The sequence below is a fragment of the Mytilus edulis genome, chromosome 9, assembly GCF_963676685.1.
Source record: "Mytilus edulis chromosome 9, xbMytEdul2.2, whole genome shotgun sequence".
Lineage (NCBI taxonomy): Eukaryota > Metazoa > Mollusca > Bivalvia > Mytilida > Mytilidae > Mytilus > Mytilus edulis.
This window is the reverse complement of record NC_092352.1, coordinates 61,723,082-61,750,605: the sequence shown is the minus strand read 5'-3', so window position 1 is coordinate 61,750,605 and position 27,524 is coordinate 61,723,082. Positions and strand designations below refer to the sequence as shown.

Here is a 27,524-nt window from a genome sequence, read left to right as displayed (position 1 = left end):
GAAATTGTACCAGGAGCAAAGTCTGGTGGTGGTGGTTTTTTTAGGGTACTAGAGCACGATCATATACTGTTTCTGCTTAAATAAACCTGTTTTTTAGTGTATAAATCACTTGCAGTTGCTTTTTTAAACACATGTTAGTTTGTACCCTGGTTTGCATTGGCCCAAGCCCTTTCTGTTTGATTATTATGTCTATGTGCACACATTTGTTTGAAATAAGTTTACAGAATTTGATTATACTTTTTTATTTTTAATTTTACTTGTAATGAACCCCAAGTCCGTGCTCAAGATATAGAATGGACAAAATTTGTGATAAATCCTGAGTGAGTGAATGACTCTTGTCTGTTGACTTTAGGAAAATGCATACTTTTAATGTAGGGTCCTATTTGTTTTTATTGTTGTTAGGAAGTGCAGTAAGAGTTTTGATAAAAGCCTTAAATGAATAAAAATGATTGTACTTGAATATTCATGATTCAAAAGTGAATGAATATTGCCTTACATATTTCTTCATCAAGTTGAGAATAATAATTAGTCAAACTTTACGATTTAAAACATGACAACTCCAGAACACTGTATTCTTGAAGTTAAACTGTTGATATATTTTGGGAAACTTGTTTGATGTTTGTGAAGCTTGTCCAAATAATTATGATGTCTGGCAAGGCTATTTTAATTTTTTTCTGGGATGCCTTGACTATGAAGACTGGTGTTAATCTGTTGTGATAAAGAAAGGCTCTTATTATTGAATTGATCTTTATGTTTATGCGAGATTTGCTTATGTTTGTTAGAGCAGTTTGATTGTCTTAATTCACCATTAAACACACACATTACAGCATTCAATTTATTAGAATAAACATAATATTTTCATAATTTTCAGTTGAACAACCTATCAATCTTAAAGCATCATACTAGAAATTCTGAAAATAAACATTCATTAATAGCGCATCTACCATATATACTTTATGTCATTTCTTAATTGTTTAACCTTTTTTTTTTTTAAATCTTTTCGTCCAGATAAATAGCAGCCATTTTTTTTTTTTTACAATAACTCATTTATTCAAAAGTCTTACAATTTTTGTCCCTTAAGTTAAAATCCTTTACATCAGCGGGTTACAATAATAAAAAATCCTAACAAAAAAGATTACTGCCCCTTTCAATTTATCATTCATGCTTAACCAAATTAACAAAACAAACTAAACTGGAATGCTGTGAAATATTTTGCTTTCTTATGACTGACTTAGGACTTACAGCCATAGAAAAAAAAATCTATTACAAATGATTGTCAATATTTCATGAGGTAATTAATGATATGAGATAGTGAGGATAAGACAATACTGCATGTGGTATAATCAATGTTGTGTAAGCTTCAAGTCAAAAGCAAGGTCACAAGTCAAAAGGAGAGAACTGAGTTATATAATAAGATGTGATATGAGTGCCAATGAGACAACTCTCCATTCAAGTCACATTTTGTAACTGTAAATCATTATAGGTCAAAGTATAATCAAATAATCTGTTTGTAGAATTCATCTTGTAAAATTTATTCTATATCTTGTAACAGTGAAAAAAAGGCAATTTTATGAAAAATAGTCTATTGGAATCTTGTTAGAAATAATCAAATAAAACTTGTAACTTAGATTTTTCATGTAAAATGTTTATATCACAGTTGGAAGATGTAAAATAAAATAAGATCTAACAAAAACAATATTAAATCATGAATACATGAATGTACAATATGTATAAATAAATTATATAATAAGTAGACAAAACAACACACCTTAAAAGAAGAAAAAACAATAAGAAAATGAAGACCTCAAGTACCAAATTTCCAGTTACATCGATTTTAAAAAAACAAAACACTTGCTTTATATAAATTGCACATTTTTGTTATTATGCAAAACACTAAACAGAACAGTATAGAAAAGTTAAGTTGAAAAATCAATGTCATTAAAAAGCTTCAATCTCCTCATTTAGGCTCTTGAAAAAGCTTTAATCTCTTCCCACAATCCTTTGCAACATTTCTCTGTAATCTCCAGAGCAATCTTCTTCAATCCACTTCCATAATGTCTTTTTGTTTTGTGCCAGGAAAGTCTCTTTAATTTGAACCATGTCAATCTGGAAATATATCACATAATGTTAATTGGCCAAAAAAAAAGACTTTTCAAAATAAGTTTTTTTATATTTACAAGAATTGAATGCTTCTTTTTGTAACTTCATTGGGGTGTAAAAGCGTTGACGGAAGTACATTTTATTTGCGTTTCATTCTAATAATGTGTGTGCAGGGTCAACGCTTTTACAACCCTATGAAGTTACAAAAAGAATCATTCAATACATCTTATTACATTTTTTAGCTAGGTTCATAAAAACACGATTTTTATCAAGTTTTTATTTAATTTACCTGTGCACTTTATTGTGGGACCTTGTGTCATCATGAATGATCAGTTTCTTAAGGAATAACGTGAGATTGCAGTGTAGCCTATCAGAATAACATATTATAATAAAACATACATCTAATGTAATTATTCAAAATTCAAAATAACACATTGTAAATTCTATGCCTGCGACATGCTTTTCCGTATACAGTGTTCTCCCCAGGCCGTTTTAGCGTCGCGGTACCGCGACTCTATATTTTTTCACCGTGATGCTATAATAATTCCCGCGACGCTATAATTATCTTGAAGATGCTATTTTACTTGTCCTCAATTTTGAACTTTCATCTATTATCGATTATGATCATAAAAATTATATCACCTTTAATTGTAATCCCTTTAAGTCGGACACTAAAGGCAATTAAGAGATTAAATAGCTAGGTGTTAATTGCCCTCAGGGTGTTAACTGTTTGGATGCGAATATCCCAAGCTGACACTTGTGACTAAACCACGTGTCTGCAATCACCAATTTCGACATGGAAAAATGCAATCACAAAACAATTCGAAATCTATGTTTTGTATTACGAAATTTCAAAGATTGAAACGATTTTTTAAATTTTTTTAAAGATCCTTTATTTGTGCAACTCTCCAAAAATTACTTTTTTTCTCTTCCGGTAATACGAGAGCGAGAATTTTGGTTTAGAGCTAAAATAAGTTTAATACTTCTTTAAAAAGTTATCATAATTGGCTTAAGTTTATGTTTAATCCATTTAATGCATTAAAAGCGTCTTATTCATTCACAATCTCTTTTCAAACAATGTTTATTCTCGGACTCATTTTCGTAAATTTTTCTACGGCCGCCATTGCACATTTTTGTGTAAACTACGGATAGGAACCGGACCAGATATGACAAAAATCCGCATTTTCACGATAATGACAACAGATGGACAGTAGACAGAAAAAATATACCAAGAGAGAAAACTACGCATTAACAGACTATTTGTTAGATAACTTTGTTAAAAATACATATCATTTTGATGTAAAGATAAGAAACAACTGGGACTAATTCATTGAGAGCCATGAAACAATGAATTTCATAAACATGATAAAAAAGTTTTTAAATTGATTTTTTTTGCTACTTTATCTTTACTTAATATAATATAAAAAATAGTTAATTTTGTGTACTAGATATTGAGTTTTATACATTCATTTGATTTATTGTTGGGTAACTGAAACCACATATTTATTTTTGTTTGGCACAAAAGAAAAAAAATAATTCTGTAACTATAAATGAATAAAGAAAACATAAAACTGAAACAACTGTTTTTGTGGTTATAGTTTAATTGTATTCTCAGTTATGAATTGAACAATATAAACTAAAACATATAAAGATCTATTTATATAAAGGAAATACAGCATTAACGCGACGCGACAAATGACATTAAAATAAATAGAGTTATTTTTTTTTACGCAAAATGTGATGCTATCCAAAATTTTTGGGGAGAACACTGCCGTATATCACTTCATCATGAACGTCTAAGGCAAATGATGAAAACCAGGGTGTATAAGTACTGTAACAAGACAAGTGAAAAGCTATATGACCAAATGGGACATAAAAATAAGTCAAATTAATCTAATAGGTAAGGGGGGGGGGGGGGATCTTTTTATTTTGTATTCTTTGTTTTTTTAAGCCATTTTTCTCTCTTCTTTATTTTTTTACCTATTTTTTCTACATTCTTTAACTTTGGCACATTTTTCTGTATTCTTTATTTTTTCATCCATTTTGTTAAATTCTTTATTTTGTTGCTCTTTTTTGTCTATTTTTAGTCCATTTTTCTCTTTTCTTTATTTTTTGGGCCTATTTTTTCTGTAGTTATGGCCTGTGTCATTTTGGTCTCTTGTGGACAGTTGTCTCATGGGCAATCATACCTCATCTTCTTTTTTATATTATATTCTCTATTCTGTATACCCCATCCAGACCCTCATATTTGCTATATATACTATATATACCTCAGCTCTGCTGACAATAATTCTAATCAAATCACTGTCCTTAGTACCAAGTCCCTTCATTGTCCAGGTCAATCTCTCAGCAAAGTACTTTGGTCTACATTTTATAGACATGACTGAAAATTAAATTACATGAATTTTAACATTCCATAATCATGTTAATGCCTAAAAGATTTCTAATATTTCACCATCCTTTGTTAAATTGTAACATAAAATTAGAAATATTTGTGTCTGCTACCTAAACATTGGTTAAGTTATGACATTCTTTTCTGTTTGTGTCTGTCTGTAGTGACCTGACCTTGAGATATTTTCATATGTATTTTCTATTAAAACAGTATTTTTTCTTCTCTCATCTAGATAAAGAACTCATTTTATAACAGAGGCTAAATTAAAGAGTCCAAGATGCATTTCTGTCTTATGTATAAAATAAGAAAACTAGAGGCTCTTAAGAGCCTGTGTCGCGCACCTTTGTCTATGTGAATATTAAACAAAGGACACAGATGGATTCATGACAAAATTGTGTTTTGGTGATGGTGATGTGTTTGTAAATCTTAGTTTACTGAACATTCTTGCTGCTTACAATTATCTCTATCTATAATGAACTTGGCCCAGTAGTTTCAGTGGAAAATGTTAGTAAAAATTTACATATTTTATGAAAATTGTTAAAAATTGACTGTAAAGAGCAATAACTCCTTAGGGGGTCAATTGACCGTTTTGGTCTTGTTGACTTATTTTTAGGTCTTACATTATTGCTGTTTACAGTTTATCTCTATCTATAATAATATTCAAGATAATTACAAATTACAAAAAACAGCAAAATTTCCTTAAAATTACAAATTCAGGGGCAGCAACCTAACAACAGGTTGTCCTATTCAACTGAAAATTTCAAGGCAGATAGATCTTGACCTGATAAACAATTTAACCCCTGTCAGATTTGCTCTAAATGCTTTGGTTTTTGAGATATAAGCCAAAAACTGCATTTTACCCCTATGTTCTATTTTTAGCCATGGCAGCCATCTTGGTTGGTTGGCCGTGTAAACGGACATAATTTTTAAACTAGATACCCCAACGATGATTAATTTGGCCCAGTAGTTTCAGAGGAGAAAATTTTTGTAAAAGTTAACAACGACGAAAGACAACGGACGCCAGATGCAAAGTGATGAGAAAAGCTCACTTGGCCCTTCTGGCAAGATGAGCTAAAAATGGTTAAAAATTGACTATAAAGGATAATAACTTCTAAAGGGGTCAACTGACCATTTTGGACAATGGACTTATTTGTAAATCTTACTTTGCTGAACATTATTGCTGTTTACAGTTTATCTCTATCTATAATAATATTCAAGATAATAACAAAAAACAGCAAAATTTCATTAACAATAACCAATTCAGGGGCAGCAACCTAACAATGAGTTGTCCGATTCATCTGAAAATTTCAGGGCAGATAGATCTTGACCTGTGTAACAATTTTACTCCTAACAGATTTGCTCTAAATGCTTTGGTTTTTGATTTATAAGCCAAAAACTGCATTTTACCCCTATGTTCTATTTTTAGCCATGGTGGCCATCTTGGTTAGTTGACCGGGTCACCGGACACATTTTTTAAACTTGATAACCCAATGATGATTAATCTGGCCAAGTTTGGTTTAATTTGGCCCAGTAGTTTCAGAAGACAAGATTTTTGTAAATGTTAACGGCGCCGGATGCCAAGTGATGAGAAAAGCTCACTTGAGCTAAAAAGGAGGTAAAAAGAAATAAAAAAAAGTACACTTAGAATATCTGTTTTCAATGCAGTTTATGTGGATTCTTCTTTATTTGTTAGGCAAAGAATTTTAGATGATTTAGCATGTGTATGTAAACCACAAGTTCATGATTTCAACTAAACACAAATTTCTTATTATTCTTTTGGAAAGTTGTCTCATTGGCAATAATACCATACCTTCTTATCTTTATATTGTTTGTAGACTGTCAAAACCAATAAAATTAATAATCTACAAAAAATCTTTCCTGATCCATGAAAGTTTGCACCCATGAAAATAACTGAATCCAGAGTATGTAGAATGTGACACCTACCCAATGTGAGCAAGGCTTTCTCTGAATCACTGGAGAATTCTCTGTCAATAGTGTTTTCAACATCTCTTTGTGTCAACTACAAAATAAATCATTGACACATTATTGTATGTAGCTGTGAATACATAATATTAATAAGAGTAAGTGTTTACCTACTTCATATTTTTTTAATCTTATTTATGCAAAATAAATATTAAAATTTCCATATTATATCAAAAAGCTGAATTCAGATTTTGCAAGTTTATAGTGCATGAGGTGCATTGGTTATAAGAAATTCAATGGAAAAGACTTATCACTAATTGTTACTTATCATGGGCAAATACACCTTATAGCTATTTTTCTGACATTACCGGACATTATAAAAGTTCCCGTAAAATATTGACGTCATGATAGAAAATATCTGACATCACATTGAATGGAAAAGTGATTGTTGTATGATGTCAAAAGTTCGAGCTGGGAAAGATTCTTGGGTCAAGCAGGACAGATTTCAAAAATAGCGAAAAGCTGTATACAATAGGTGCCAATAGTGGAGCAAGAACAGCGAACTCTTCCTAAGCACACGAGTTCCCTCCTTTGCCTAGGGCAAATAATAGTTTTTAATAAACTGAATCTTCTTTTGTTTCCTATCCAAGACATACCTTCACATATTCAGCATAAATTGCTCTAAGCTGGTAGGTCTCCCTGCAGGCAAAGATCCTGATGAAAGTGTCTTCATCAGTTCCAAAACAGTCCTCTCCTGCTTCAAACAAATTGTTGGCATCCTGCTTAGCTCTCTTCATGTCAACAAGCTTTTCCATGTCAATGGTGAAGGAACCAGTTGGTTTATCTTCATCTGTTTCCTCATCATGAAACATAACTGGTACAACAGCTTCATCAAGCTTTTCTGGGTCCAGCTCTGCACGACCACCCTAAAATATGTTAATGGTATCAATTATTTTTTTCATAATTCAAATGAAAATTTACTGATATTGTCTTGCAGTTTACAACAGACTCTATTTTGACATAGATTACTTTATTCTTAATAGTTTAAAAAAAAAAAAAAAAATGCGTAAGGGTTCCGCGGAACCCAGTGTCTCGCCTACTTTTGCTGTAAATTGCAGGATCAACAAAAATGAGGGAAAAAATCAATAAAAATATTCTGCTTGATACCATATTTGGATTGTAGGAAGCTTCTGTCCAAGTTTGGTAAAAAATCCTGGATAGTTTATGAATCTAATAAATGTTTTAAAAACTTTAACTGCAGACTGGATGTAATGTTAACTGGAAGAAAAACTAAGTCCATTTATAAGTAAAATACAGATACACAGGTACAAAATATTAACAAAATTTCCTTCTAGATACTAGCTTTTGATCATAAACAAGCTTCTGTCTTAGTTTGGTACAAATAAAAAATAGTATAAGAAAGTTATCAAAATTTTTAAAAATTTAACCACAGAGTGAATGTGTTGTTTCCTGGCAGAAAAAAAGTCCATTTAAAGTAAAATATGGAAAAAATGGATTTGTCATTTTACAAAATTTACTTCTGGATACTATCTTATGATCATAAACAAGCTTCTGTCCAAGTTTGGTACAAACCAAGGATAGTTTAAGAAAGTTATTTAAATTTTAAAAACTACAACCACAGAGTGATGTTATGTTAGCCGCCGAAAAACTAAGTGCATTTATAAGTAAAATACGGAAAAAATAGAATTTTATTTTCACAAAATTTACTTCTGGATACTATCTTATGATCATAAATAAGCTTCTGTCCAAGTTTGGTAGAAATCCAGGATAGTTTAAGAAAGTTATTTAAATTTTAAAAACTTTAACCACAGAGTGAATATTTGTGGACGCCGCAGCCGCCGACGGATTGTAGGATCGCTTAGTCTCGCTTTTTCGACTAAAGTCGAAGGCTCGACAAAAATGAGTGTTCTTTCAGCACTTTTCAGTGGTCAAAGTAGAAGTTTAAAAGCAGTTTTAGGCAGGACATACATTGCATATGATGGGAAAATTTCATACTTTTTTTGGCATAAAATTGTAAAAAAATTGTTTTCCTCCCTGAGTTACTCACAATTAATCCATCACTGACAATGATGACCCTCTTTCATTAATTCACCATTTTGGTTTCAGGTAATGATTAATACTATACTGCCCTTGTCTAAGAAACCTTAGTTTAAATATATTTTTTTTATAGTGGATTGGGAAACAAGTTATCACAACTTATATTAATCCCTTTCCACTTTGGGGGTGCAAGTGCTGCCTTGTAGCAGCATTAGCCTGCTCTTTTTAAAAATCTACAAGGGTGCCCCTGAAATTTTCACCCTTAAAACTATCTCAAAACAAAATTAGTGATTCCTACCTGTGCAGAAGATATGAGAATTCTTTTAAGATCTCCACTGGTATCATCCTCAATGTTACACTCCAAGTCCTTGTCAGTAGCACAATCATCTGGGTTAATATCTATAAAAAATATTTAAAAAAAATTATTCAAATAATGATAACTTTTTGGTGCTTTCTCACATTCAAGTTCAACAGATTTTTATAACAAAAGAAAAAACTAATATTCATATAAAAATGAAATATAGTGACATTAGTAACAGCAATAAAATCCTGTGCTTCATACAAATTTTATGTCAGTATTTTGTTCAAAATTTTCAACAAATATGGGGATGATTTCATGGTGATTATAAGTAATTAATAATAAACCTCAGAAGTGTTACCTACAGAAAATAAGTCTAAGCATGACTAGGGGATTTGGCATTGTGTTTTAAGCATAACATGTGAAAGTCAAAAAATTAACTAAGCTTGAAAACAGGAAACCAAGTCTGGCGGGACATGGGAAATTACATACTCTATTATGGCAAAGGAATGCAGGATACAGGAATTTGACAAAACAATAAGCGGGATCTGGGATCAGACCCCCCCCCTCCCTCAAATGAGACCCCCTAGAAAGAAAACAGAACTATACCTCCATAGACAGCTTTTATTTCCTCAATCTGTGCATTTGTCCTGGACAGTAAAATCTCAATTAATGCAGATTCATCAGTTCCAAGTCCCTAAAAAACAAATAAAGTATTATTGATATAACATATGCTACATAATAAAAATTCACAAACTACAGTAAGAATTTGGATACAGTTCAAACAATTTAAAATATGTTTGCACTTTTTCAAAGATATATTAAGGGTATAAAATGAAAATATTATACATCTAGTTTATACATCACTTTGTCTGGTTAGGTAGGAACATCTTTATACTTTGCATCTGTTAGACTGGGATAAAACTCGGTTTTCCCATATTTCCACGTAGTTTGTTGTTGCATGAGTTTACACTTCAAGGGCACCTGAGAGTATCCCCAGTTTTTGATGGGGTTGGTACTACTCAGTCTTTAGTTTTTAATTGTTGTTTTTTTTAGTACTATTGTTTGTCTGTTGGGTGACTTGTGTCTTTTTCTTTTTTAGCCATAGCATTGTCAGTTTATTCTTGCCTTTTGAGTTAAATGGATGTCCCTTATGTTATATTTTAAATATGACAAGCAATGTATGTGAGGTTTTGGCTATACCAAAAGAACAAACAATTCAAAATCCCAACTGCTCAGTTTTGCCTTTGAAATAGAAGTGGAACTGGAAGGAAGTGACTGTCAAAGTCCTCACACAACCAATATGCTTTCTATGAACAATTTAGTGAAATTGAAATCCAAAATTTCAAGGTGAAGTATGTAGGTTAATGTTCCTCAATAAATTTGATTGGTTCAAAGATCTGGTTACTTCTATAAAAAAAAGAATGTTGAAGTGCAAGCTACAAACTTGAAATTTTTCATTGAAAATTGTGATTATATTAAACAGAATATATGGTCCGAGACCACAATTATTTCGTAGTGCATTTCTTTTAGAATTTAAATGAAAATAAAAAAAATCCCATCAGCGCTTTCTCAAAGAAACTTTTACAGTGTGTTGTACTACTTTTGGGACAAATTATATCAAAATTATAGAAAACTTCATCGGCTCTAACTCAAAATATGGACAATTTTATGTTTAGGGCATCTTGAAATCTTTTGACAGCTTCCGCAGTGTTAATTTTCAACCTTTTTCACCTGGACCAAATCACTACTTTCCAAGGTTGGGCGGTAAATACCACCCCCGGTATTTACCACTTACCAGTGGTATTTACCGGTATTTACCACCCCCGACAATACTCTCCAAGTGGTCAATACTGGCAAATACTGGTCAATTGACATTTTCATGGTTGTTTTTACTATTAATTGAAGTAAAAACTTGATAAAAAGTTAAATATACTTTAACTTTAATTTTTATGCATGTGTCAGCTTATAAAATTAATCAATTTGATATTTTTTTTATTCATTTATAACACTTATTCCTACTGATTTAAAATTTAGTTATTCAAATTATGATATTGTATACTTAAGATATATATAAAAATGTACATATTATTTCAACATTTATAAATCAATATATTTTTTATTCAAAATGTATGATTTTACAGGTAATTAAAATTAAAGGTAAATAAAACCACAGGTAAAAAAGTTACATGTGTCTTTTTACCTATCACCTGGCATTGCTAGGTGTGAAATTTTAATTACTAAAACAACAGCCCCCAATAAAAGTTGTCAGTACATGTGTTGAAAGTAATAAAAGTGATATATGAAGACTCCCTTAAACAATAAATTATTTCCTGTCTATTTAACTGTGTGATAAAAACCTTCTTCATGCTGGAAATAGAAATTTTGAAGCAGGGACAAAAAGTTTTTATCTTTTACTACACATTAATCAATATAGATCAGTGAGGCTGTTTGTTTGAACTTACAATAGAAAAAGAATTGAAAGCATTGAAAATGATTTGAACACTTTCTGTATTTAATTATTAATAGTAATTATAAGTGACCAGGTAAAGATTGGTTTTTATAGTAATGACCACTCAAAATTTCACTCGACCAGTATTTGCCAGTATTTGTCAGTATTTCCCGGTAATTACCGGTATTTACCACTGGCATGGTCAATACTAGTCTTGACCACTTTTTTGCCAACCTTGCTACTTTCCTTTAAAATTCTGGACCCAAATTTTTTTACAGTGTAATTTCACCCCCCTACTTGCAATTTGAGGCATTAAACATGGAGAAATAAATTTGGAAGGGGTATAAAAATTAATGGCAAGTAACCCACTGTCAACACTAGGGACTATATTCGTGAACAACGAAAATCAAGGGACGACAATTGTGGTCTCGGACCATATGTATCATGTAAGTATAATATAAAGATTTCGTTAATTCTTGGCATTTTAACACTTTCAGAAACAATCAGTATATAAAGAATTTAATCAACGTGTGGTTGCTGATGACCTAAGAAGATGATTGGATGAATTTAAGGGTCATAACCTACACCAGCTCACTGGATGAAGCAAAATAGGCTAACAGGTGTTCATGAAATTGAAAACTTTGTGGAATGTAGAAGGCACTACAGGGGAATTTTCTTTTATCACAAAATGAAAATTCATTCAACAATCATTAGAGAATCACATTCTTACCAAGTTACTTGTGGAATATCTGATTTGCCCAATCTAAATAGTTCAATTTTCAATTTTAACTATTGTAATTAGATAAATGCCAAAATCCACTGGTATCAATGTATCAATCTAAAGTCTTAAATCAGACATTATAATTACCTGGATTGCTTTTTTAATATTCAAAGCATCAAACAAAGCTGGTGGTACAAACAATGCCAAGATCACTTCTTTAAATTTAAAACTTGTCTCACTGTCCAAGGTCTCCATAAGGTCCTGAAATGTAAGATAGAAAATTCTGATGATTATCAAGTATATTAATTCATAATTAATTATAAAACAAGAATGTGTCCCCAGTACACGGCTGCCCTACTCTCACTATTATTTTCCATGTTCAGTGGACTGTTAAAATGGGATAAAACTCTAATTTGGTAATAAAATTAGAAAGATCATATCATAGGGAGCATGTTTACTAAGTTTCAAGTTGATTTGACTTCAACTTCATCAAAACTACCTCAACCAAAAACTTAAACCTGAAGCGGGACAGACGGACGGACAGACGGAAGGACGGATGGATGAACAAACAGACTGACGCTCAGACCAGAAAACATAATGCCCATAAATGAGGCATAAAAATGAAATTTATTTATAATAGATGTTTGTCAGAAAATTACCCTTAATTAAGATTAGATAAGTAGAATGCTTTTTAAATTAACTATTGTGTATGGACATCGGTATACATCATGGTTTACTTTTACAAATTGTGACATGGATGGAGAGTTGTCTCATTGGCACTCATACCACATCTTCTTATATCTATCATCTTCATTAATACATTATTTTCCAATATATTTCATATAAAATCTCCATTTTGTCCATGATATATATGTCTTTGGATTTTAACAAACAAGAAAAATGAAAAAGGCAGAATTGTGTATGTAAAGTATTAATTTTTTTTTACTTTTGAAGTTGTGTCTTCACTTCATTTTTTTTTATTTACAAATTGTCAACATTGTCAATTATTTTGAATTTTTCTCAAATTAAATAAATAAAAACAAGAATGTGTCCCCAGTACACGGATGCCCCATCCGCACTTTCATTTTCTATGTTCAGTGGACCATGAAAATGGGGGGAAATCCTTAATTTGGCATTAAAATAGGAAAGATCATATCAAAGGGAACATGTGTACTAGGTTTCAAGTTGATTGGACTTCAACTTCATCAAAAACTACCGACCAAACACTTTAACCAAAACGTTAACCTGAAGCGAGACGCAGGGATGGACGGACGCACAGACCAGAAAACATAATGCCAATAAATGGGGCATAAAATTAAACTGGTGATTAAATCATCAGGAATTAAATTGATTAAATTTCAGGCTTAAATTAAAATATTGTTTGTTTGCAGTTTACCGACCGACCCTTGAAAATCCTCCCGACTGTGAAAATTTTATTGCTTTAAATTTGAAGAAATTTTTTTTAATACTTCTATTGACGCGATCCGGAATTTTGGGTCCTTTCCGGAAATGATTTAAAGTCTGGGTCAATTACGCATTTCAAGTTCGGTTTTTCTTAGCTTCCCGTCAAGCGTTCATGTGACCATTTAATGATAAAGCACATGGAAATTGTTTACAGGTATCCATGAAGTCACGGAGGAGTACTTTACGCTGTCGTCTCGTGTCAATTTTAAGACAAATAACAAACAAAAAAGTTTATTACTAAACTGTTTATACAGATTCAGGCACATGTAATGATGTGTGATGATATCATTGACGATGATGCAGCGGATATTCATAACTGACACGATAACCATTCTGTCTCAAACAAATCGGGTACAGAATCTGTGGAGCCTGACTTTATGGAACCAATTTCAGTGGTTAAGTAATTCGACAGCAGCTTGAAGTATGGCATATTTTCTACAAATCGTTGTGAAGACGACAAAGATGAAACCACTCCTCCGTGACTTAAATCTTCATGGATATCTGTAAACACGTCTGTACGGAGGAAGGGCTCATTTGAAATGTTAATGGATATAGATCATGCCAAATCAATAAGAAGCAACCCTAACTACACAACGATGTAGAGAAAATGAATGGTTAGCTTGAAAAATAAATATACTCTCTCTATATTAAATCTATCTTCGATTGCAATGAGTATGCTCCTTTAGGATAAGGGGGGCTGCCCCACTCATTGCAATTATTCTCTTTCTTACAATATTAAATATACCTAAACTGTGTGGCCTGTGTGAATTCAATTAAAACATGACCTGAGGAGCTATTCTGCCAATTTTTTTTATGCATTAAAAACATTTCAGTACAGACCATTTACTTTTAATGGGGTGCTATGAATTTCACCCCAAACTTTAGATTTCTTTGGTTTTCATTAAAGCCTGGAAAAATATAACCTTATCACATATATAATTAAATATTGTTAGAAATATGAAAATAGTCGAATGTCTTAATACTTTTTTTCAAGTTGCCTTTTTTTCAATTGAGGAAGATTCAATGGTTATTTTTTTTTTTATTAAAAATACTCTTTAATACATTGTCTTATAAATCTTTAATATCTACATTTTTCTGATGAAAATACTCTACTCATGAAAACATTCTAGTCAAGAAGCATACATGTCTGAATATATTTCTTTAAAACAGTTCTAGTCATAATGACATTCCTTGTTTATAAGTGTTCCAGTATTTAATAATTATACCATATTTTATGTCGTAAATTGGATAATGACACTATGTTAAAGTTTCAGTTTTGGTTAAACAGTTTTTTATCTGAAAATGCCTGTTCATTTGATGTTGGTTTTCAGCATGTCCAGTGTTTGTTGTTTTAAAATGTTTTTTTTTTCTTCACAAGAAACTTGGTTTAGTGTAACTGCTTGTTTAAACTGTATTTTTGCTGATAAAATAAAATATTTTTCCTACCTACCGACCCTTCAGTCTGAAGGTACAGTCGGAAAACTGCAAACAAACATATTTTTAAGGTTGGCCTCAACCAAAATTTTTTATTTTAAATGAAATACATGTAAATGCATATACATTACATAGTAAAAATATCAATTTACAAATATTTATGTCCAACCACTAGACCATTACAAATTCAAATTCAACAATAATACTGTAGGTTAAAACATGGATGTGTATTGATCAATAGTTTTACCTCTCCAAAATTTGTCTTAAATTGCTTTTTCAGAATCTGTCTTTGTTCGTTATTTCTTGTAGTACAGATGTAGATAATGGCTTCTTCATTGGTTCCTGAAATAATTGGATGAAAAGTGAAATTACAAATCTACATCTTCCCATGCTTACAATAATCCAAAAACTGATTTTAGAACTTTTTGTACAATAAATGTAAAATAGAATGCAGATAGGAAGTGACCAGTGTAACTCATGCTTTATACACAGCATGGTTCTAACAAAGAAGTTAAACAATACATAGAAAGTTATGATAGCAAATGTATACCATGGTCACAGAATCACCTTGTGAGTATTGTATTAACATAACAGACAAACTGAGTACAGTATTGTAAGCAGTTTGGAACACGTTTTCCTAAGAAGCGAGAAAATGCAAATTTTTTTCTTACTCTTTAATCAGGTCAAGGATTAATAACTTTGTACAGCATAAATGTAATTGTTGCAAGATCTACTGTTTCATTCTCAATTGACCAACTCAGAACTTGAATTTCCAGCCTCATTAGTTTATATTCAACTCTTAAATAGGTTTTCTCCATTTAAATGAAGTCTCTAGTCTTTGTTAGTCTTGTATGATTGCATGAACCCCCTGAGGGGTTCATGCTTATATATTGGTGAGTTTTGGATGTGTCTATGGGCCACTCGATATCTCTCGGCCAGAAGTCAGAATAAATTTCTCGGAACATTCCAAAGTTTCGGTTATTTATACAGGTCTTCACAGGTGTTATCAAGTCTTTGATGTGGTCCCTTGATGGCCCTTGACGATGCAATTAAATGTTTTAAAACGACCACTGTACACTGTGTAAATCTAGGTCAATTATAACGTGGTAGTCTCGATAACATGTGAACTAATTATGTTTGAAGGTTGAACCACGGGATACTGTGTATTTCATCATACTAGATTTACGAGAGAGAACATTCTGGTTTGATTAATATTAGATCGGAAAACAGAAAGATAATATTCTTATCAAATTTATTTTATTCAATCCAAATCAAAGAAATATATATATACTGTATTTACGTTTCTGAAGAAAATAACAATGATTGAAATCAAAATGCTTTCAGAGTTGCAATTAAGAAATAAGCATTTTATATGACAAATATACTCTGCTTTGGTATTTTAAAATATTCATTTGTACAGGAAACATAAAAATTAAATTCTGGCATCATACAAAAAAAAATGTTTAAAAACAATAATCCTTATATTTCTACGTTATTTATTTCATACAATTTGTTATTTGGGTTTTATGAGTAATTATTTTTTATTTTTTTTGTATTATTATATATCCATAAAAACAAAAAGTATGATAAATTTATTAAATATTCAAATTTTAAACGGTCGTGAATAAAATAATTTTGTGTTTTCAATTCATACAGCATGATTTTAAATCCTTGCAGCTATCACAATCACAACAAAATTTAATTACAACCATAATGTTGATTATTTTATACTGTTTTAGTATTAGAAGCCTTTGCTTATATTTTGCATAGTAATATATTCACATAGACACTATTAAATTTTCCTGAGTATCAATGAGTGCTTTCTATTTACTATTTCGTGCGCTAAAATACTACTTGCATGCAATACTATTAAATTCACTCGTGAAAGCTTATGTTCGTTTTTGTTATCTAAATACGGGACACGGCAGAAAGAGCTTCACATGTGACCTTTAAGCACGGCCATCATTACTAACGGTATTCTGACCTCGAGTTGTTTCTATTTTATTTCTTTTTTGAGTCATTGTTCTATTATTTCTTTTTTGAGTCACTGTTTTATTATAAACTTTGACCTGTTCGAAAAGCTAAGGATTAAAATTGAGAATGGAAATTGGGAATGTATCAAAAAGACAACAACCCGACCATAGAAAAACAACAGCAGAAGGTCACCAACAGGTTTTCAAATGTAACGAGAAATTCCCGCACCCGGAGGCGTCCTTCAGCTGGCCCCTAAATAAATATATACTAGTTCAGTGATAATGAATGCCATACTAATTTCCAAATTGTACACAAGAAACTAAAATTAAAATAATACAAGACTAACAAACCCCAGAGGCTCCTGACTTGGGACATAAAATGCGCAAAAATGCGGCAGGGTTAAAGATGTTTATGAGATCTCAACCCTCCCTCTATACCTCTAGCCAATGTAGAAAAGTAAATGTCTAGCCAAAGAATAGATTCCTTATTTGTGTAATGTACATGTATTCAACCTTTTAACTTTTTTCATTCGAGCGTCACTGATGCTTTTCTTGTAGACTTAACTCTTGTCCTGCGAACATCATTTCAATTCTGGTATCTTTTTATATCTACATACCTTTTTATATAAATTGGTTATTTCGTAGTGTGTAAATATATAAGAAAACATCTGAATTAAGAAATTCTTCGGCAAAACTAAGTTTCCCTGTATAATGTTTGAATTGATTAAAGTAAAATCAGGTAATCCTTAAAATTTGAGATGTTTTATGAGACCAAAAAAGTCTCTTTGAAAAATAAGTTTCACTGCATACAATATCAACCATGAGAAAAACAATATAAAGACATGATATATAAAATAAATGCATCCAGAAGTCTAGATTATAAAGCAAACCGAGTGCATAAATTTAAATTGCGATAGGTTTGTGCAAATCGCATAAATCATCCGGTTAGTAGAAATTAGGATTTGCCAAAGAGTTATACTGTGGATTCATTTTTATTCGTGGTATACCAATTTTCGTGGGTTTCGTGGGTCACAGCGAACCACGAATTTAAGAATTCAACGAAGAATAATCCCGATAAATGTGTATGGAGTCGGATGTTTATTTCCGGTTATGTTATGCAGTTTTAGTATAGTGTTGACTAGCGATAAACATTGTAACATAACACGTGTTTTTTATTGAAAGAAAATACAAGTAGTTTAATTAAATCAATAATAAATATATCGAATATCAGTGATAATTTAATTTTTAAAATTGATTAAAACTGTTCATGGAAAATAAGTTGTTAATTACCGTGTCATAGTTTGGTTTACTAGTGATTGAAAATCAATAGGATTAAGTACAGGGGATATTGCCCGTAGGTAATATTGTTTATGACAGGAACATTTATTTTCACACCTTTTACTTATATGACTGTTTATTATATCCTGATTAGGGAAATGAGCTTTCAATCATAAAGTTTTGATTGCCTTATAGAATTCCGACAATTAAGCATTTATAAATTGTAAAACAAACAAATAATTAGTTGTCTCTGTCCATTATTGTAATATAAGTTTATAATGAACCCTTTAACCTAAAATGACCAAGCGAGGATTTTGACAATTCAAAACTTTTTCAATGAATTCCTTCTTTCTTGTTTGTTTTATTATTGATTAAACCAAGGAGGTTATATGATCTCCTAAATCAAAAACAAATCCACGAATTACGTATCTGATTTTTTTTTTGTTATCAGCGATCCACGAATTTACGTATACCACGAAATGTCTTTTTTTCTCTATCCACGAAAATTGATACCCACGAAAATAAATGAATCCACAGTAATCGGAAACATTATATAATGTACATTCCCAAGTAATAAATAAAATTGTTGATCTTTGAAATAACTATTCAAATAGAAGCCGGAAATGTATACTTTCAACTGGCTTCTTCTATTCACAGTCAATTATTTCAATTCAAAAGCAAACACAAATTCAGCAACAATCTTTTGGTGATCCGGCTGTCAGCGGTCTTAGGTTCATGTATTGCTTTTCTTTTTTTAAAGAAAGCAACTTGTTTTTAATTTTAGTTTCTTGTGTATGATTCAGAGTTTAATATGACGTCCATTATCACTGAACTAGTATATATATATTTGTTTAGGGGCCAGCTGAAGAACGCCTCTGAGAAGGGAGTTTCTCGCTGCATTGAAGACCTATTGGTGACCTTTGGCTGTTGTCTCTTTGACACATTCCCCATTTCCATTCTCAATTTTATTTTGTCCATTTATAATAACCAAAAACAGAAATTTACCCATATATATTGCAACACCATCAAGAGTTGGTCCAATACATTCAGACATTACAAATTTACAAAAAATTAAATAAAACCAATGCATTAAAAAATAAAGGGCTGCGCTTTAGCGCATGATACGCCCGTTGCTCTATTAACTTGTCTTTTATGCTTTAAATGTATTGTCCCAAAATTGGAAAATCCCCCCTTTTTTAAGCATAAAAATTCATAACACGGAAATGTAAAATCTGAAATTTATAAAAGTTGAAAGGGAGCTTACATCAATAGATATAAACAATTCACCAAAGTTTCATGGACATTGGTGAAAGCCTTTTTGAGTTATTGTCCGAAGTGTTAAAAATCCCCCTTTTTTTATGAATAAAGCCCCATAAATCCAAAACTTAAAATCTGAAATTAATAAAAATTGAAAGGGAGCTTACATCAATAGATATAAACAATTCACCAAAGTTTCATGGACATTGGTGAAAGCCTTTTTGAGTTATTGTCCGAAGTGTTAAAAATCCCCCTTTTTTTATGAATAAAGCCCCATAAATCCAAAACTTAAAATCTGAAATTAATAAAAATTGAAAGGGAGCTTATATCAATAGATATAAACAATTCACCAAAGTTTCATGGACATTGGTGAAAGCCTTTTTGAGTTATTGTCCGAAGTGTTAAAAATCCCCCTTTTTTTATGAATAAAGCCCCATAAATCCAAAACTTAAAATCTGAAATTAATAAAAATTGAAAGGGAGCTTACATCAATAGATATAAACAATTCACCAAAGTTTCATGGACATTGGTGAAAGCCTTTTTGAGTTATTGTCCGATGTGTTAAAAATCCCCCTTTTTTTATTAATAAAGCCCCATAAATCCAAAACTTAAAATCTGAAATTAAAAAAAACCGAAAGGGAGCTTACATCAATAGATATAAACAATTCACCAAAGTTTCATGGACATTGGTGAAAGCCTTTTTGAGTTATTGTCTGAAGTGTTGAAAATCCCCCCTTTTTTATGAATAAAGCCCCATAAATCCAAAACTTAAAATCTGAAATTAAAAAAAAACGAAAGGGAGCTTACGTCAATAGATATAAACAATTCACCAAAGTTTCATGGACATTGGTGAAAGCCTTTTTGAGTTATTGTCCGAAGTGTTGAAAATCCCCCCTTTTTTATGAATAAAGCCCCATAAATCCAAAACTTAAAATCTGAAATTAAAAAAAAACGAAAGGGAGCTTACGTCAATAGATATAAACAATTCACCAAAGTTTCTTGGAAATTGGTGAAAGTGTTTTTGAGTTATTGTCCGAAGTGTGGACGACGGACGGACGGACGGACAGAGGTATACCATAATACGTCCCGTCCCGGGCGTATAATCATATATTTTTAGCTTTTAAAAAAAGCACGGCGGATTTGGTATAGCAAGCCAAGTCAAAGGTTAACCATTTATCATATGATTTAATATTTTTAAGAATCAAAGAATTTCCTTGCCTTTATGGAGATTATTAAAAAAAGATAAATAGCTATTAGCCAAAAATGTCAACCAAAAGTGCACAAATATTTAAATGTAAAGATAATAAATATTTGAGTTCTTGTATGAAGAAGGCAAAAGCATGCACTCATAAAAATATTTTTTTTTTAACTACCGTACCTTGGCACTTAAAAATGTGGCGTTAAATATGAATATTTTTTAAATCAAATTTATCTATTCATAATTAAGAAACCTACCTGCGCCATCACATGCTTCTTTCAGGTACATGCAGTCCCATTCTGCATCCCATTTTTCTCCCACTAATTCAGTTCCATCATATTCAGCCATGAAGGGTACCAGTGGATCATCAGCTTTGTATTTAGCATAATATTTAATGGTGCCTTCAGTTGGATCAATTGTACCATCCTTTAACAAATGTGTTCTTAGACGAGCAATGTAGTTTTGGCGTACTTTTTCCAAGAAACTATCATCTTCTTGACATTTCTCAGCAACTTTCTGGGCCAGTTTCTGTACGTTTAAAATAAACAATCCAATTACAATTTTGATATGCACATTAAGATATGAAAAATAAAAAAAATTGTAATGTTATTCTTTTTCCTTAATTGTATTTTCATTATTAAACTTGAAATTATACAAATTTGTCCTTCTTAATGAATTGTAACGAAATAATGATAAAGAACAAAGCTTTTTCAAATTTGCCTCTAAATACTTAATAATAAGTAAACTGGAAATTATACACTTTCTGTTTGCACATTTTTCAATTAAATTATTCAATTTGTTTTGATTCCTGTATATGCAAGATAGATAAAATACCTGGCGCCTCTTGCATTTCTTCTTGAACTTCTTCTTTTTTTCCTTGACCTCTTCCTCCTCCTCCTCTTCCTCTTCTTCATAATCGTCATCAGACACCTCCATATCTTCAGCTTCCATTCCTAAAGCTGAAGCCTGAAAAATATTACAACGCTTTAAAATCAAAAGAAAATATTCAAACGCTTAAACAACTGCATACCAAATATTATTGACCTTCCACTAGTTATTCCCCAACAACTGACCTAATCTCAAACTAATACTTGTAAACTTAGCAAAAGTTTCAAAGTCATAAGAGCATGACAAGGGGGCCTAATAGTCTCCATGGAAATGAGATGTGCTAATGCTTATTCAAATGCATACAAATTATAATTGACCTACCACTTGTGGTTCACCATAAACTAGACCTTATCAAAAACTAATACATTGTTGACGCCGCTGCCGTCATCTCCAGAAACAGCATACCTATGTCTCGCTTTTCGACTCCAGTCAAGCGAGGCAAAAACCACTTCAGATAGTATCAATTTACCACTGGACATAAAGCAACCAACAATCAATCAATCAGATAGCATCACATAACCATGATGCTAAAATACCCTAGGGAGAACACTGAAATCCATCAACAACTACTGAGAATTAAAATGGAAATCTTATAAGCTCAGGTACATTTTATAGCCAGAAAAATTCATGAGTCCCTCCCTGTGATTGACTTTTTAAAACTCTTGAGGACCTGAACTCTTAAAACTGTTAAATATGAAAAGAAAAAAACCCATCGTGAATCAAGGAATTTTAATTGTTGCACTCGGGGTGACAGAGCTAAAAGCTGATCAAGATAGGTAAATCCAGAGCTAATTCTTAATTATTGACGATTTTGGATTATGTTTCATTAATGATACAACCATAGAGCAGAGGAATAAATACTCATTAAGTTAAGACATGAAAGGTTATTTGTCATAATATAAAGAATGTCATAATATAAAGAAAGAACACTTATTTATATTCTTGTCCTTCTGCTGTGGTCTCTTTATTTTTGAATTATAAATAAAAGGGAAGATAACTGAATAAAAAGAAAAGATAGAAATTATCAAACTAAGATGAAAAGCTCAAACCAGAAGAGTATAATCAACAGTTAAAAAGCAACAATAAGGGAGGCAATTCATAATGATCACTAACATCAGGGGAGACAACTAAAATCAGAAAGATTTTGTACACGAAGGGAGATAATTCTTGCTGAAATAAATAGTTTCAATACTTACAGCAGAATCCTGGAAAGCAGTATCACTACTAAACATCATATTATATGTAATATTTGTCTGTTGAGATGGTGGCGCTTGTTGCATCATCATCTGAAATACAGAATACAAACCATGCGACTATGTTAAGTTTTCTTAAAAGGTTTAATTTTAAAACTGTGAAATAATATTATTTTACAAATCATTTTATGCACCTGTCCTCAGTCAGGAGCTTTTTGTTCTGTGGTTCAGGTTGTAGTTTGTTGGTGTGGTTCATAAGTATTTCCCTTTTCTCATGTTTTTTTATATAGATTACCCTTTGATTTTCCTGTTTAGATTGTTTTAAACTAGTCATTTTGGGGCCCCTTGTAGCTTGCTGTTTGGTAAGAGCCATTTGACCAAACTATGACCTATAATTGTTAACTTTTTATACACTGTGACTTGGATGGAGTTGATTCATTAGCACACATACCCCATCTTCTTACTAATGATTAATTTATTTTCACTAGTATCAATTTTTGAGGATTAAGGAAATCGTACATATTTAATTTCTTGGTTCTGCCAAAGTCTTGATACAAGCCTATAGAAAATTTGTCATTTATTGAACATTTAATTTTATGGTTCACCTGTACTGACAAGATCCACAAAAATGTTATTCGACAAATAGCAAAGAATCCACAGTATTAATATTTATTATACTTCTGCAATAATTAAAATCAAGAATGTGTCCAAAGTACACAGATGCCCCTCCACACTATCATTTTCTATGTTCAAAGGACCGTGAAAATGTAAACAAAATCTTTAATTTGTCTTTAAAATTAGAAAGATCATATCATAGGGAACAATTGTGTACTGAGTTTCAAATTGATTGGACTTCCAACTTCATCAAATACGACCTTGACCAAACACTTTAACCTGAAGCAGGACAGACTGAGGAATGAATGGATGGACACACAGACCAGAAAAGATAATGCCCATCAATGGGCATAACAACTTACCCCCATCATACCTCCCATCATACCTCCCATCATATTACCCATCATTCCCATCATTGGCGCTGCTGGCTGAGCTACAAAATATATATACACATTTTAATCAGTACTCACAACAGAGGGGGTCTCATTGGGGGGTTCTGAACCCAGATCCCACTTAATGGTTTGTCAGATTCCTGTATCCCGCTTACACTATGTACTTAAACAATTCTCATTTTTTAGTAATTTTGTGTGTCACGCTAGAATTCAATTCGGGTTTTCACGGCACAATAATTTGATTTTCACTTGTCATGCTTACAAAAAATCAGCAATCCCGCTTCACACTTAGACCCACAATAGATTGTTATTTGGACTTGTATACTATATATATATTTATGTGTTACGATAAAAAATGTATATAATATCAACAATCTTTCCTTGTGATTAACACAATTTGTTTTTGCTTAAAAAAATGCATTAATAAAATTTTATAATTATCATAGATTTTTCATTTTCTCAAAACTTATTTATAACAGTATTTGTAGAGAAGTAATTTTAGATTTAGCACTTAAAAAATTGCTGAAAAGCCTTTAGAAAACTATTTTTAAATAATGAATCTTCTAAAACCAGATCCTAGATTTCTCTAAAAAAATTTGTATGTTGTTGTTGATACATAAATTTTTGTTTCATTGAAATGAAGTAATCTTCCATTAACTTTTTTAATCACAAAAACTGTTTTGTCCGATTCCTGTATCATCCTTATCATTGTTATGATAAAATATTTCCCATGTTTCACCAAAATTCGTTTCTCGTTTTCACCCTTAAAAATTTGACTTTCATGTGTCACATTTTTTCATTTGAATAGAATATATATATCATTTGATGTCACAGCTCAAGACTGTTGGATTTTTTTTATCAAAAATCATGTGGTCAACTAAAAAAAGTCAGGTTATAGTAATTAAATTCACACGTCCAGGATGTGGTATATGTGTATGAATAGCTTATAAAATCTTACCGTAGTTGACATTGTAAGCTGAGTTATTGTATGTATAACCACCACCACCACCATAGGGCTGTTGATACTGATTTCCATACCCATAACCCTGAAATATTCAAAATACAAATCACATTCGTTACTTACAAGAATATGTCAATACTTCATTTTACTTTTTGTTTGCCTATTTACAGCATCACACAAGTAAAGTTCTTGCCAGTATTTGAAAGTGTAAATCACTGCAATAAATTAATACAACTAGAGGATACATTTATATATGCCAAAATATTTATAAATCATAAAGTAAAACTTTCAGCGGCCACATCAATCTTGGACAAATTATCTGTATTCTGATCAGACCATTTTACTTGGTTCATTGGAGTGGCCACGGGTGAACCATAAGTTTAAGGTGGTTCAATTGCATTAAAGTTTTTGCCCAAGGTGCAGAATGTCAGACACAGAGTATCATTGGATTTATAATTTGTTGGGTTTTTTTGGTAATTGATAAAATGTTTCATTTATTTAATATTTAACAGGTTTAGTTTTAATATGATGTTGAAACAATTTGATACCCTAATGCTATAAAGTTTGAAGCATGAAAAGTTTTGGTTTTTATGACATAAAGATCTAATACCCTTGAGGTACAGTTGCATCAAGTGTTTAACAAACTATATATGTATATTGCATGTGAGGATAATAATTGTGATGTATAGTTCTCAAAACCATGAAATCAAATATCTAAGAAAATGTAATTTTTAGTAAATTTAATAAATGCACATTTAGGGCATGTACATGTAGCCATGATGTAGGGTATACTGCAGGTTACAATTTACAAGTATAAAATCATTCACTATTCTTTATTACCATTGATTACTGACTATAAGGTTCTAACTTAGGATTTTCCAAGGCGAGTCCAGGAACTCATCATTTTTAGCCATGGTGAGTCCAACAGTAAGAAAAAGATATTTTATTGCAGACATTATAGAGCAATGAAATCACATTAAATTCAGATTACTTTTAAACTTTTGCTATAAAATGATGATACATTGTATGTCATTGTACAAATGTATGTGTGTGTTCAGTTTATACAAAATTGGAGAGTCCAGACAGACTTTCATGAGTCCAGTACTCATGCAGTTGCACTCATCTTAGTCATAGTGAAAACCCTGCACTGTCTTAATATAAATACTTACACCACCACCTGGAGGGGGATAAGCCATCATCTTGCTAATTCTAAAAAATAAAAATTATCAAATAATTCAATGTTTAATGTTGACTTAAAAGTTATATTATGTTTGTACCACTGATGATTGGTAAGAATTTGAAACAGATCGACTCGTCAATAATTTCTGACACACATTAAGAACCTACAATGTAAATAAAACACTTACATTTTCATTTATTATTTTACAAATGTGTGTGCAATAGCAATACTGGAATACAATACTCATGATACTGGTACAAAATTTTTATACCAGTATTGAGTCAGCACAATACTAGTATACCAGTATTGTGATCACCAACTACAGGAGATCCCAAGTTTGTAAATTAAGATATTGGTTAAAACAAATATAAGTATGAAAATTAAATAGATCATTAGATGATAGAAAAGCATTGATTGAGTAATCTGTTAAAAATTTTATAACAAAATTTCTTTTTGAAAGTCTGGATTTTGTTAAATTCGTTTCATTCGCCACAAAATCCCCTTTCTTATTGAATGCAATGAAACTATAATCTATATTGCTTTTGCATGAAGTTTCCAATTGGTATTGCTACAAAAGAGGTTATAAACCTTAACAAAAATAAGTTGGAAGCACTTGTCTTCGGTGTAGAGAGTCCTTAGCAACACGCTGAAATGTATACTGGTAGCCTAAGACTTTAGGCTCTTTTATTGTGCCTTTTATGTGCAATGATAGCAGAATTAATATCAATCTATAAGACACGCAGGAAAAATTGTTGATTTCCTGAGATTTGGGAAAATTACCTTTTGTTGGAAAATGTTGCCACACAGTTCTTCAAGTCGGTCTAAATTAAAGCGTCCAAGTGAACCAGATTTAGGGTCAAACAGCTGGGTAAAGGCGGACTCAAAACCTACAATGTCTTTTGAGGGGCGATATCAAAAGTATTTTGATAGGAATTATTATTTATATGAAGAAAAATTCTACCTTGGTAAATACAAGGATTTGTACAGTGTTGTAAATCCTTGGCAAATATATATAACTAATTCTAATTCAAATCAAGGACGTATATAGGATGTTAGTTATACGTCCTTGTTCAAATATACCCTATATTTTTACAGCACATATACTGGATGCTATTTATACATGCATTTCATATTTGAAATATTATATAATGTATTTTAAAAGTTTGTTGATGAAAGTGTAGCAGAAGTCCTTTGTTAATAGCATAAGAAATCAGAGACATTCGGAATAAAAGAGTTAAAAATGTCAATTGCTAATGAAATTCGGAGCTGAAGAGCATCGGAACCCAACATTCTGAAAGGTTAAGCCGTGAAATTGGGATAAAAATCTTTTTTGGCATTGAAATTAGAAAGATCATGTCATAGTGAATATGTGTACTTAGTTTCAAGTCGTTCAGACTTTAACTTCATCAAAAACTACCTTGACCAAAAACTTTAACCTGAAGTGGGACATACGGACGAAGGAACGGACGAACGAACAGACGAACGGACGCACATTCCAGAAAACATAATGCCCCTCTACTATCGTAGGTGGGGCATGAAAAATAAAATATACGTCTTGGTCTTAAACGGAAAGTTACAGAACCAAATAAATGTCAAAACTGAGGAGAGAAATCCACTGAATAGAGACAAGTGCATGCCTATAAGAAAAACGTTTGAGTTTTTCATTCTTAGTCCAACTTAATTGTGATTGAATTTTTCAATTAAAATCCTTCTTTTTGGGCCCCTACTTAAAGTTATAACTTCCCCC

The 27,524-nt window shown here is 31.5% G+C and overlaps 1 protein-coding gene across 1 annotated transcript; it reads right to left on the bottom strand.

The window, feature by feature from the left end:
- Positions 1 to 821: 821 nt before the first annotated feature.
- On the bottom strand, positions 822 to 26,671 carry LOC139488746 (annexin-B12-like). The gene is made up of 15 exons (XM_071274573.1): positions 26,558 to 26,671; positions 25,767 to 25,806; positions 24,595 to 24,682; positions 23,607 to 23,677; positions 22,633 to 22,722; positions 21,383 to 21,514; positions 20,806 to 21,076; positions 15,090 to 15,184; positions 12,092 to 12,205; positions 9,381 to 9,468; positions 8,772 to 8,872; positions 7,072 to 7,341; positions 6,437 to 6,512; positions 4,371 to 4,483; positions 822 to 2,106 (listed from the first exon to the last, which is right to left on the bottom strand). The coding sequence occupies exons 2-15, from the start codon at positions 25,794 to 25,796 to the stop codon at positions 1,981 to 1,983; spliced, it is 1,665 nt and encodes a 554-aa protein (XP_071130674.1). The 5' UTR covers positions 25,797 to 25,806; positions 26,558 to 26,671; the 3' UTR covers positions 822 to 1,980.
- Between the last annotated feature and the right edge of the window lie 853 nt (positions 26,672 to 27,524).

Bases quoted from the DNA above. Each gene is read 5' to 3' on its own strand.
- LOC139488746 (XM_071274573.1), bottom strand. From the start codon at position 25,796: ATGATGGCTTATCCCCCTCCAGGTGGTGGT. The intron at 15,185-20,805 runs GTAGGTTTCTTA...CAATTATTTCAG, and splicing joins AGAAGCATGTGATGGCGCAG to GAACCAATGAAGAAGCCATT. The intron at 6,513-7,071 runs GTATGTCTTGGA...TTTATTTTGTAG, and splicing joins TTTATGCTGAATATGTGAAG to TTGACACAAAGAGATGTTGA.